Source organism: Myxine glutinosa, chromosome 2 (genome assembly GCF_964187855.1).
Source record: "Myxine glutinosa chromosome 2, kmMyxGlut1.1, whole genome shotgun sequence".
NCBI classification, from domain to species: Eukaryota; Metazoa; Chordata; class Myxini; order Myxiniformes; family Myxinidae; genus Myxine; species Myxine glutinosa.
Window position 1 is genome coordinate 190,246,585 of NC_136262.1, and position 13,761 is coordinate 190,260,345.

The following is a 13,761-nucleotide window of genomic DNA, read 5'->3' on the forward strand; positions in this document are numbered from 1 at the left end:
TGGGCCCCATGGCCTCCAGGTCGAGTCGGGCATCGTCCCTCCAGGCGCCATGGACCACTTGGTAGGCCTCGTCTTCCTGGTCGACCACCACGTTCTGGAGCGTCGGGTAGCGCAGCCGCATGAGGTTGTGGAGGCTGCAGCAGGCCATCACCATTGCAACCACTGTGTCGGGCTTCTGGCGGAGAGCAGTGAGCAGGCACATGAACCGGTTGGCGAGGATGCCGAAGGCGTTCTCGACGATTCTTCTCGCCCTTGAAAGACGGTAGCTGAAGATGCGCTCATCATCGGCCATGCTTCTTCGCGAGAAGGGCTTCATCATCCAGGCCTTGAGGGCGAACGCATCATCGCCGATGAAGAAGAACGGCGTGTCTTGGTCATCTCCGGGAAGCGGCTCTGCATCTGGGAAGCCGATCTGCTTGTCTTCGATGGCCGTCTTCAGTTTGCACTGGTTCCACAGTTGGGCGTCGGACGCAGAGCCGTTGGCACCGCAGCTCACCCACACGAACTTGTAGTCTGCGTCAACCAAGGCCATGAGCACCACGGAGTGATAGCCTTTGTAGTTGTAGTACAGCGAGCCTGCGTTGGCTGGACACCGGATGCGGATGTGCTTGCCGTCGAGAGCACCCAGGGCATGATGGAAGTTCGATCTGCGGCCAAACATCTCAGCGATCTCCATCAAGCCTTCTGGTGTTGAGGGGGTGGAGATGACCTCGTCGGCGTACTCGGCCAGGATTGCCTCGCAGACCTCGACGATGATGTTGCTGATGGTGTTGTGGGTCACTCTGAACGAGAACATCAGCGACTTCTAGCTGTCGCCGGTCGCCAGATGCACGGCCATCCTCTGGTGAAAATTTCACGTCAATCGGACCAACGGTTGCCGAGAAAATGAATTTTTAAAATGCAGACACGCACGTACGTACTACGTACGACGTACGGACTGACTCGAATGCTTAACCCTACTTTTGCTTCGCGAGCGCAGGGTACGTAATGAATGACAATTAATGGCAACTAGCCACAACCAACGAATGTCGTGGATTTTAGGTTTTAAAAGTAGATTTTAAAAGGCTATTTTCAATGTTCACCCAGATTTTAATACTCTGTGTGCATTGTTCGATTTAAGTGAACCGGTCGGTAAACAAACAAAAAGCATCGAATTCGATGGCAAAAAAACCACACAAAGCGCTGATAGGGAAAGGCTTCAATGTGAGGTCCACGTGCGAGATTAATGCCTGTGAAGAAGATACCTATGTGTGACGTCATGGGGCGTGGTTACTTTCGCATGACGTCACGTTCGGGTGTGCTCTCCTTGTCGATCCTTTTGTACGCCTTTATGTTCATCAAAGTTACTCTTTGACGGGTTGGTGGACGTTGTGATGGCGGCGCTGAGGTACAAGTCGGCACGATTGTTGCTGTCGCTCTGTCTGTTGGTTGTCGCGCAAGGTAAGAGTGCTCTGTGCGAAGCGGCCTGTGGAGAAATTGGTGGGACGAGGGATTTGCCGGTTTAATGGAGACAGTGAGATAGATAGATGGGCAGATACATGTAGACAGCCGGGCAGACGTCAAGTCAAGAGCGAAAGAAGGAGAGATCCGTTCGTGCCGTTGCCGCGAATCACCACAGACAAAGACTGTTGCAGATGGTATTCCGCAGCAGGATGCGATGACGATGACAAATAGAAAAGGAAATTGTCATGATGGTATCTAATCTACCCGAACGTGTGTCCGTCAGCACTCTGGGTTGTGTGTGCTTCCTTGTTCATGTCCCACTCATCGTACACCGCTCTTTCCTTTCCTTTTCGTCTTGTTGCTCCTCCCGCACTGTCTTCCCGTTAATTCCCGAGCAACTCGTCCCCACCTCGAAATTCCTCCCCCCCACCCCCCACCCCCCACCCCCATTACCTCTTCCTCAGCATGTTTCCTCCACTATCCTCACTCCCACCATTGCCTCTCCCCTCCACCCCACTGCCTTTCCCCAAATCCTCCATTGCCTTCCTTTCCACCCCCATCGCCTTTCCTCCTCCACCCCCATGGCTATTCTCTGTTGCCTTTTCCCCCACCCCCATTGCCTTTCCCCCCACCCCCATTGCCTTTTCCCCCACCCCCATTGCCTTTTCCCCCACCCCCATTGCCTTTTCCCCCACCCCCATTGCCTTTTCCCCCGCCCCCATTTCCTTTTCCCCCGCCCCCATTGCCTTTTTTGCCACCCCCATTGCCTTTTCCCCCCACCCCCATTGCCTTTTCCGCCACCCCCATTGCCTTTTTCCCCCACCCCCATTGCCTTTTTCCCCCACCGCCTTTTTCCCCCACCCCCATTGCCTTTTCCCCCGCCCCCATTGCCTTTTCCCCCGCCCCCATTGCCTTTTCCCCCACCCCCATTGCCTTTTCCCCTGCCCCCATTGCCTTTTTCGCCACCCCCATTGCCTTTTCCCCCACCCCATTTCCTTTTCCCCCACCCCATTGCCTTTTCCCCACCCCATTGCCTTCCCCCCCCCCCATTGCCTTTTCCCCCCCAACACCATTGCCTTTTCCCCCACCCCCACTGCCTTTTCCCCCACCCCCACTGCTTTCCCTCCCACGCCCATTGCCTTCTCCCCACCCCCCAATGCCTCCTACCCCCCACTACCCATTGCCTTTTCCTTTCCCCATCCTCCATTGCCTTTCCCCCCACCACCTGTTGCTTTTGGCCTGCAATCTTCCATTGCATTTTCCTCCCCCCTCCCCCCCTATTGCCTTGTCCTCTCCCCCCCCCCCCATCCTCAATTGCCTTTCTCCTCCACCCCATTGCCTTTCCCCCCACCCCCTGTTGCTTTTCCCCTCCAATCCTCCATCGCCTTCCCCTTCTCATCCCTCGCCCCTCCATTGTCTTTCCTCCCCACCCCCATTGCTGTTTACCTCCAATTCCCCTACCCCCAATTGCCTTTTCCCTTCACCCCTTATGCCTCCCCCCACCCCCCAATTATCTTTTCCTTCAACTACCTCTCCCCATTGGCTTCTTCCTCTAGTCCCTCCCCCATTAGTTTCTCCCTCCACCCCTTTCCCCATTAGTTTCTCCCTCTATCCCTCTCTACCCTTCCTCACCCCACCCCCCAATTTTCTTTCCCCTCTTCAAATCGCCACCATTGGCCTTTCCTTTTGCATCCTCACCACCGTTACTCTTTCCTCCTTTCCCAGATACAAAAAGCTACTGTGACGTGTCCACGAGTGAATTCTCGCAGACACCACGGTCTGGCTTAGTTAACCCTACGTTGGCCGGCACACGACTCGCTGATGCGTCGCCCTCCCTCTAACACCGTTTGATAGTCTGCTCAAGCATCAATCTCGCACTCGATGCCTCAAAGGAGACTATGCTACGTCGGAACAATCCTTCCGGTCCCATTCTACACTGAAGATCTGCGTAAGCTAATTATAATATCCCACGGAGACGTCACCATGAAAACACATTTGGGTCTATCCCGGCAATGTTTAACTGGTTACAAATACTCGACAGGCCCAAGGCTAATAGAAGGGCCCACTGAATTGAAAATATGTATATAGAACGCTCATACTCCGTGAAAAGTGAAGCCGCCGTGTCGCCATCTTGGTTAGCACGACTCGACCGACTCGCTTCGCGGATCTCGTTTGTTTTGAACGTGTCCCAGATTTTAAAAGCCAGACAACTGTTAAAAACATTTACATTTTACAATTTTACAATTTACATTTTTACAATTTACAAAATTTACATTGACATTTACATTTACATTACTGTTAAAACAAACATTACATGTACACACGTTGTACACACAGACATGTACATTCTCTCGACTGCTCACTCTGCCAACCATTTGGGCCTACTTAATAAAGTTTATTGCATTTCATCACTTTAGTTTGCATTATTTTGATCCGTAATAAAAGGACAGCTAAATTCATGTTTTTAATTTTGACCAAAAAAAAATCATTGTCATCTATCTATAATTCCACTAATCTCTGTCTGTGTGTGTGTGTGTGTGTATGCGACCGCTGTTTCTCGACAACTACCGGTCCGATATACTTGAAACTTGCCAGGTATATTGCTGGGGACCCGAGGATGTGCCTTTTCAAGGTTTCATATTAATCGGACAAGTAGTTACCGAGCTATGTCCAAAAAACGATTCAACCAATCAGAGAGCAGCGAGCTATCACGTGTGCCGAACGTGCCGAACAGACTCTGCCTCGGACGGCACATTTGAGAGCGTATTCATTTATTTCACGTTGGCAAACTATGTTGGCGTTAAACTATGTTTTAAAACTAATTAAAACTACTTTGCGATTCATCGTAACTGCGATTCGTAACTGCCGTTCGCTTTGGCTTTGCGAATGGACCAAACCATTTCATGTAAATAGAGGGGGGGGATTGTCACCGTACTCGCAAGCCGTTCGCTTTGGACCAAACCATTTCATGTAAATAGAGGGGGGGGATATAATTTTAGATATAGATATAGTACGGGCATGCCCTAGTTGTGAAATAATTCGGACAGACTCTTCGCAAGTTTCATGAAAATGTCCCGAGTTCTTCACGCTCCCAAATTAACAATATTTGTTCTCGAAATTTTTTTTGTGAAAAGGAAAGGATAAAGGAAAGTTGTAGTAACTGTGATAGGTTTCCTATTGAAAAACGATCGCACAAAAGGTGAAAAAACGCAATCGCTTTTCGCTCTGAATTACGTGCAAACGCATGACGGAAATCAACATCGCCCAGCATCGAGTGCCAACCAAGATGGCGCCCGGTAGGTACATCTCCATCCATGTGGTGTGAATGGCAATGGTCATTCTATATATTTTCAGTTCAGTGGAAGGGCTGAGGGCTGAAGTTTGACTTCTGTCTTTAGAGGAGGAAGAGGAGGAGTGAGGGCGTGGGGGGCGAAGTCTCAGGAGTCTGATCCCTTTCATCAAATGCAGCAGGTTCACTCGTGCTGATCGTCGCCTGAACTTCTTCCCTGGATTTATTTGGAGCAAAAACGGCTTGGCAGACGTTCTACCTTTCAACGCCGCATCTTGTCTTTCCTGCCTTAGTTTGGCTTCCTTTAGTTTTTGCCAGCCTCCTTTCTTAGACAATTAGTTGGTCAATTGTGATGCATAAAATCAGGAAAAAAACAAAATTCAAAAATTCGATGGCCGAAACAAACGAGGGCCTAAGGCCTTTTTAACCTGATGGGTTAATCCAACCCTTATCCTCAATACAGGAAGTACCCTCACTTCCTTCCACATCGTACACTCTCTTCCTTTCACCGGTGTGCGTGTTGTGTGTGTGTTGTGTGTGTGTGTGTGTGTTTTTGTGTTTTTGCTGTTGTTTACCTCATTTATTTGCGTGTTTCCCAACGGTCTTCACCATGCTGATATCATTTGTCCCATAGTTTGTTCGGTTATTGGTATTGACATCAAATTTGTCGAGTACAGTACAGTCAGTTTGTTCAGCCTTCAAGCTCAGCCGAATCGGCATTTTGTTTTGTGAAGTTGTAAATTAAGAGCACCACCTTGTATTTATGACTCTAAACTGGTCCGAATGTAAAGCAATTTCTTAAAAGAAATTGTGCAATCACCCAAGTGATCTTTATGAAGCTACTTCCTCTTTTGGGTCGTGTCACATGATCTTTCTACTTTCCTGAAAATTGAATGCTCGGAATGCGCTGCCTTTCTCCATGACTCGGGTGTAACTCGTGGTTTATTAACTGTTTTTATTCCTGTTTCACTGGAACCGCTGACATTTTGAGTTGGCATCGTATGGCCGATGCAGACTTTTTCATTACAGTTTGTGTTGTACTTGAGTAGGGCGTTCAAAATGTTTGTTGGAGTGGCTCACAAAAGTCCCCAAGAGTCGCATGTTTTCATGTTCGGTGTCGTTTCCCTCGACCATTGTTATGGCTCCATTTGTCTTTCAAACTGTGTATCGGTAAAATAGTTGTTCACGTTGCTCAATCAGCCACGGCTCTGTCGGTTGTCGTTTCCGTATCGGCGGCCATACTGTTGAAACTTCAGATGTTGAAATACTGTGTATACCAGTCGGGGTGGGTCCTGTAGGAGAGGGGAGAGGGACGTGATCCACATGCTCGAAACCACAATTGCGAACGTTGGTCTACGCAGCATAAGCAGCTGTTGGGGTGGTTACCATCCCTCTTCATTTATCCTCGATGGCCTGCCCCAATTTTGACACGAGACTAGATTCCTCTGTAATTGTAGTTTTCTGAGGCATGGCCTTTTGACCCTGTAGTCCAGCTTGTTATTTATTTTGACGCAGGTTATTCCGGGAACTGAATGACATTGCCAAATCTCCATTTGTCGAATTGTAATGTGTGGCTCACATTTTGGTCCAAATTGCTTGTGTCGCCAACATCTTGGGCAACGTTTTCCAATGTCGGATTGCAGTTTGCAATGGTTGTAAAACTACCGTTGAACATTAAACACTTTGAGTGCTCTGATTAATTTAATTCATGGTCGTGCCTCCCTGATTTGAGAGACCCGCCATTTCTTTTTATTTGATCAAACACTGGGGAGATGGGAAATGTCCTCAGACTACCTGGCACCCATTTTGTCAATCAGAGCTTGTCTTCGTCAACAGGTGGCCCATGCCGACAGGCCTGTAGGAATGCCAGGTCAAGGTTTGACATTTGCATTTTGAGTCTATAAATCAGATAATTAAATCAAGTCGTCATGTGCACTTTCTTGTTAATTTTAATGGGTACAAACTGCTTCTTTATAGTGAACATTTTGTTTTGAGTGGATTCTGTTGAATATTTGTGAATGAAATCAATGTTTTCATGTCACTTGGCTGCAAGAATATATCTGCATTAGAAAAAGTAATTTTGACCATTCAGCCTGTGTTGTGTATTGATGCAAGCATTAAAACATGTATTTCTAATCAACACAAGAACGCAACATCTCTTATTAGTCCCCTACCGGTGTACACCGGAGGGGACTATAGGTTTGCACTCCGTCCCTCCGTCTGTCAGTCTGTCCGTCTGTCAGTCTGTCCGTCCGTCACGCAAAGAACAGTTTTCCGGACTTTTTTTCTAAACTCTTAATGCTAATGATTTCAAACTTGGTACATAGTTTCCTCATGATAAGTTACAGATCAAGTTCGAACTTCACGACGTTTCGGTCATTTTTGACAAAGTTATGGCACTTTGAACTTTGGTAATTTCCCCAACAGTTTTCCGGACGACAGACTGCCGGTAGGGGACATGTATTGCAGCGCAATACTCAGAATGCTTGTTACTCCTAAAAAGTATCACAATTGCCGAACAGGATTGGAGACATCAATCATGATCACTTAACGCACACCACAAACTTGAATTTTTACCTACCGAGGAGTTATTTGTCATTGTGCATCTAATCATCTTTGAAATGTATCAATCCTCCTTTCTCTTCATACTCTTATTGGTAAACCATTCCAATTACTAGAATAGCACTCAGTACAGCGCATACCTCTGCCGGGCTGAAGAGTTTACATTTTGTCTCCCACTGATGGGCCAGATCTGCATCCGCACCTTAACCAAAATTTACCCAGCTTGTTCTTGTCACCTTCACCACCAAGTTTTATCACAACCTGCCCATAACCTTTTGCGATGCCATGCTTTATATCGTTTTTAGCCCTATCATTCAACTAGGAAGAGTACCCGTCCCAAGTGACGGGAAAAGCTAGCAAAAGTATTCCCCTCCTCTCTCTCCCTTCCCCACTCCCCTCTCCCCTCCACATGTCCGTGTCTATCGTTTTTAAGCGGATTTAATTTCCTTTTTAGTTGTTTGTTTTTTTGCTTTCGCTATTCAGTTGTACTCCCTGGCGGGAGTAATGCATTTGATTGTGTGTGTGTGTGTGTGTGTGTGTGTGTGTGTGTGTGTGTGTGTGTGTGTGTGTGTGTTGGGGTGTGTGTGTGTTGGGGTGTGTGTGTGTTGGGGGTGTTGGTGTGTTTGTGAACAAGATATCTGGAAAAGTTCTGAACGGATTTGGATGAAAGTTGGTGGGATGATTGCCCTTGGCATAAGGAAGAATTAATTAGTTTTTGGTGAAGCTCAGGATATTATTCCGGATCCAGGAATTTTTTGAAGGATTGTTTACCATTGGAAGATAGGGCTCATTTTTTTAAACATTATCTTCTATATCTTCTATATCTTCTATATATTCTATATTTAACGTTGTGATATGAAAATAGTTTTCATATTTGTTGTAAATGTAGTTTAAACTCGTGGTTATGCGTTAGAGCGGTGTATTTTGTTAGCAGCGTCGTCTTCAAGGTTCTTTTTTTTTTCTTTCTAATAAAGACATATTCTGTCATTTTAAAACCACCAAAGTGTGTATTAGGTTTCCCCGTTTCATAAAATGTATCGCTTGATACGTATAATGCTTTAAAACTTTTTTTTTTTTTTATACCTTTTATACCTTAGAAGAGATATCAACATTTACCTCAGCGAATGTCAATCGCGGTGTCACTATTTGATGAACTTATAAAGACTTAGGTGAGTTATAAGTGTGACCAGCATGTGCACGGGATTCTTCCCAGAAGAATGAGTGGTCGCATTAGCGTGTACAACATAAATGAGTGAGTTTTGTTTTCACGTTTGGGCCAGATTTACATGTTGTATCCCCAAGGAATGAAACGAACGTTTTCCTGGCTTACAATTTTATTTGAAGTCACACATGCCTCAAAATACACTCACTTATATAGAATTGAATGCTGAATCCGAAAATGTAAGTGAAATTACCTTTTTCTTTTTTTTTAACATTATCTTCTATATATTTACCTTCGCAAAAGCGGAAGGTTATGTTTTGATCGCTGTGTATTTATTACCTTCGCAAAAGCGGAAGGTTATGTTTTGATCGCTGTGTATTTATTTGTATGTCTGTGTGTGTGTGTGTATGTTATTCGCATAACTCAAAAAGTATTCAACCGATTCGCATGAAATTTGGTGGGATGATTGGTTATTATACGGGACACATTTGATTAGATTTTGGGAGCAATCGGGTCAAAGGTCAAGGTCAAGGTCACGAAAAGGTCAAAATCGTATTTTTATTTGTCATAACTCGGTCAATTCTTATCCGATTTGCATGAAATCAGCACCAAACTGTTCACTGTTCTGTTCCCTACACTCCCATGCCAAGTACAGAACAGTAGCTGCGGCGAAGGTATGCGCTCTACCGAGTGCCCGTTCTAGTTTGTATGTCTGTGTGTGTGTGTGTGTGTATGTTATTCGCATAACTCAAAAAGTATTCAACCGAATTGCATGAAATTTGGTGGGATGATTGGTTATTATACGGGACACATTTGATTAGATTTTGGGAGCAATCGGGTCAAAGGTCAAGGTCAAGGTCACGAAAAGGTCAAAATCGTATTTTTACCATAGCGCGGTCAATTTTTATCCAATTGGCATGCAACTAATGCCAAAATGTTCAGAATTCAATGCCCGATCTTGTGATATACGACATGACCCAGTGAAGACATTACCCTTGTTAGCGGTTGGGGGTCAAAGGTCAGGGGGGTCACGACCTTGCAAAATGTGCGTTTTTTGTCATAACTCGGTCAATTCTTATCCGATTTGCATGAAATCAGCACCAAACTGTTCACTGTTCTGTTCCCTACACTCCCATGCCAAGTACAGAACAGTAGCTGCGGCGAAGGTATGCGCTCTACCGAGTGCCCGTTCTAGTCTAAATATATATCTGTGCAGTGTCTGTCTTGTGTTTTCACTGAACTACTCCCTCAAACTTTTGTGAAATCGTACTATTCCAACTTGACCTATGGCGGGAGTATGTGCTCTAATGAGTGGCGTTCTAGTTACCTTCGCAAAAGCGGAAGGTTATGTTTTGATCGCTGTGTATTTATTTGTATGTCTGTGTGTGTGTGTGTGTGTGTGTGTGTATGTTATTCGCATAACTCAAAAAGTATTCAACCGAATTGCATGAAATTTGGTGGGATGATTGGTTATTATACGGGACACATTTGATTAGATTTTGGGAGCAATCGGGTCAAAGGTCAAGGTCAAGGTCACGAAAAGGTCAAAATCGTATTTTTACCATAGCGCGGTCAATTTTTATCCAATTGGCATGCAACTAATGCCAAAATGTTCAGAATTCAATGCCCGATCTTGTGATATACGACATGACCCAGTGAAGACATTACCCTTGTTAGCGGTTGGGGGTCAAAGGTCAGGGGGGTCACGACCTTGCAAAATGTGCGTTTTTTGTCATAACTCGGTCAATTCTTATCCGATTTGCATGAAATCAGCACCAAACTGTTCACTGTTCTGTTCCCTACACTCCCATGCCAAGTACAGAACAGTAGCTGCGGCGAAGGTATGCGCTCTACCGAGTGCCCGTTCTAGTTTTTATTTGTTGTTGGATGCACCATACTCGTTACAGGGCGACGGTGCTGCCAAAGCAGCTTCCTGAACAAGGGTTAAACTGGGTGGTTTGCTATTGCCTTCGCAGCAGTAGTTCGGGAAGGAATTTGTAACTTGTTCAAGGTGCCAGCAATAGCTCGCCCACACTTCGCGAAGGACACCGTGAAGATCTTTAAAATCCATCAACAAATTCGGATACAAAATTCTGGGCTCAGAAAGCATTGGGTTAATCCGGATACGTGGACCGGACACACTATTTTCAGGTTAGATACTCTACCTCTGCTGATACAAGAATGATATACAGGTGGTGGACAAAAGAATGGAAACACCTGGGTAAATGAGGGACACCAGGCCTCCACACCAATGTGGCCCATGTGTTAATGAAGGAAATAACATCCCAGCATGCTTAGGGTCATGAATAAAAATGCTGCATAGGCATGGTTGCCTATAATTGTGGCTAGCATGGCTGCAAGAGGAGACCCCTCCGCCCCCCCCCCCAATGCCCCATCCACAGATTGTGTGGTCAACCAATGGTTTTATTATGAGCATGCCACTGACGTTATTAATATGTCATGGCCTTCACAGTCCAGATAAACCCAATTGATCATTTATGGGATATTTGGGAACGACACCTGAGGACAGTATTTTCCACCTCCATCAAACAGGTGTGAGTTGATTGACTTTCTCATGGAAGAATGGTGCCGCATCCCTCCTGCAGAATTCCAGAGGCTGCTGGACTCTATTCCACGTTCTGCACTTGGTGGCCCAACACCCAGACGCATGCCACTCCACCTTGGAAATGAACATACAGGATGGCATCCTCTTCCAAAAAAAGCCCCGTTTCATCCACATTAAAACTGTAGCTGGGAAGGATAAACCTCCACAAGGGCTTTACATTTAGATGGAAATTTAGCTGCTGTCTGGTTGTCCAAGCTCGCACCTTCACCAGTTATGCGAATGTTACGCAAATTGTTACAGCACTTGAATCTATCCAATCACACTCGACTGGCCATAAATGTCTCCTTGGTAGATACCACGCCTTCCTGTTCCTTTACTTCATCAGATAAACTCAGTGCCTTAGCCATTATTACTGCCTGGCTTGCATAGCACGCTGATTCATATTCCTCAATCCAGGAGAATAAACTGCAGAGTTTTCATTAACTTTGTAGCAACTACGTGAGTCGTGGACTGACTAGAAGCATTGATTTTTACGGCATAGCCCTTAGGGCAAAGTTGTCGAGAACAGTGTTTGTATGTATGTATGTATGTATGTATGTGGTTTGCATGTATGTACCTCACAAACGTACACCAATCAGAGCTGAGGATCTGGTCACATGACAGGGGTGATGTGATGTCATTACGGTGGTACAATGGCTGACCACACACACTGCCATTGTGATTCCTATGCCGTTCAGGCCAGACATATCGTTGAACCTGTCATATATCACAATCGCCATGCTCTACCTTTACATTTTTCATTCAGTGTGAAGAACAAACAAATCGATTGTTAAAAATGGCCATCAAATATCGAAAGTATAGGCGTTACGAGTCTGCCAACATGGTACGTATAGGCCTTAGGCTTCATGGCTTTATGCCTCACCTTTAGGCCGCTTCAGACAAATTAGCCCAGGTTTCATTATACAGTAATTAATACAGTAGTATCGTTTTCGTAGTAATAATAATAGGAAATATAATTGTAACACTGCCATCCCTTTGTCATGACTGCAAGGCTACTGGATTGAAGGTTGGTTGGTTCATTGTTGACTCAAAACATTTTGAATAAACCAGTGTCTCAATGCAATCTCTTCACTTTCATGGTGACAGAGAGCTTAGAGACTTGGAGTACTTCGAAATAATTTAATACTTACATTATTTGCTAACTGGTATCTCCACTCAGGTCATACTATACTCTTCAACTAAAGTATCAAACAAGCCCGGCTCCGCTGCTGTTAGACTTTCGGTCTTGGTTTCTTTGTTCTTTACAATTGTCCTTGTGGACAACTTCCTTAAACCAAATTCACACCCACCAGTGGTGGCACCAACGTCCAGCTCCATCCACCTTAACACTTTCCATTTCAGCTTCAGTCTGATGCGTTTTCTTGACACTTTCAGAAAACCAAGGCTCTTGGCACAATTACCAATATGGCGGCACACAGAGCAGAAAGACGATAAGCGCGCTGATTGGAGATGCGCTCTGATTGGCTGCCAGCGATGTCAACACTCGCTGTTGCATTTTCGGTCGGGGTGGTGTATTTAAACCTGTAACGTTTGACTCATTTAATTGAACGAATTTTTTTTTTCTAGGTAATTAATAAGTTCTCCACGCATGGCTTGCGGGCTTCCTCTCTGATCATAGTCAACGTGTGGCCCTGAATGGATCTCCCCTTCCTGTTCAGGCTGGAGTTCCCTAAGGCAGTGTTCTGGGCCCTGTGCTTTTTCTGGTCTTCATCAATGATCGCTCTGACTCTCTGGAAAATCCTCTCTATCTCTTTGCTGATGACTCCACTCTCTGCCGCTCCATACCTCATCCCTCAGATCGGCAGTCCGCAGCCTCCTCACTCTCTGCAGACCTGGTCAAAATCAGACTGGTCAAACAAGTGGACCATGTCTTTCAATCCTGACAAATCTCACACTCTCACTATGTCTCTTCGAAAAGACCATCTGGTCAACCCTCCCATCTACTTTCTCAACAATCCTCTCCAAGAAGTTCTGTCACTCAATCTCTTGGGTCTCACAATCTACCATGATCTTTCCTGGGAAAAATATATTTCCAAGCTGGCCTCCAAAGCCAGTCGCCGACTGGGCATTCTCCGTCGTGCGAAGTCCTTCCTTGGCACACCTGAGCTCCTCACCAGATACAAGGCTTTCATCCGCAGCTCAATGGAATACTGCCCTCCCCTCTGGGCTGGTGCTCCTGCCTCACACCTCGCTTGGCTGCACACTGTAGAAACCAAAGCTTTCAGAATCATTGGAATCTCGTGCGATGAAGCCGATTGTGAGGGCCTTTCACTCACTCACCACAGGCAGGTTGGTGGTCTTTCTGTCTTCTACCGACTCCTCTCTGGCCTACCTCTCCCTCCCCCCCCCCAGCTCTCTCTGTGCTCTGTCCCCCAAACACTCCTACAGGTCGCACAAGATCTGCCTGCAACCCTCTTATGGTGAAACTGCCGAAATCAAGACTCTCTGCTCACCTTCACTCTTTCATTCCTCTTTTCTCCCACCTCTGGAACAAACTCCCTCACTCTCTTCAATCCCTCTCGTCCCTCCAGGTCTTTAAAACAGCTGTTCACCACCATCTCTTATCCTCCCCCATCCAAAACCTTGATCTTTTCTACCTCTGTTAATTCACCCCAGATCCACTTTTCTGAAATACTGACTTCTTTCCTGGAAGTCCTAGCAGTGTCCATGTGTTTTTTT

General features: G+C 45.9%; 1 protein-coding gene across 2 annotated transcripts in view; it reads left to right on the forward strand.

Annotated features, from left to right (window-relative positions):
• Positions 1 to 1,174: 1,174 nt before the first annotated feature.
• The window catches only part of ADAM10 (ADAM metallopeptidase domain 10), a 175,545-nt gene continuing 162,958 nt past the window's right edge, over positions 1,175 to 13,761 (forward strand). The window contains exon 1 of one of the 2 annotated variants that reach the window (XM_068106543.2): positions 1,175 to 1,440. In XM_068106543.2, coding sequence (XP_067962644.2) covers positions 1,374 to 1,440 — 67 coding nt within the window. In that variant the 5' untranslated portion in view covers positions 1,175 to 1,373. The remainder of the gene's footprint in view (positions 1,441 to 13,761) is intronic. The other variant, XM_068106544.2, reaches the window with a different exon arrangement.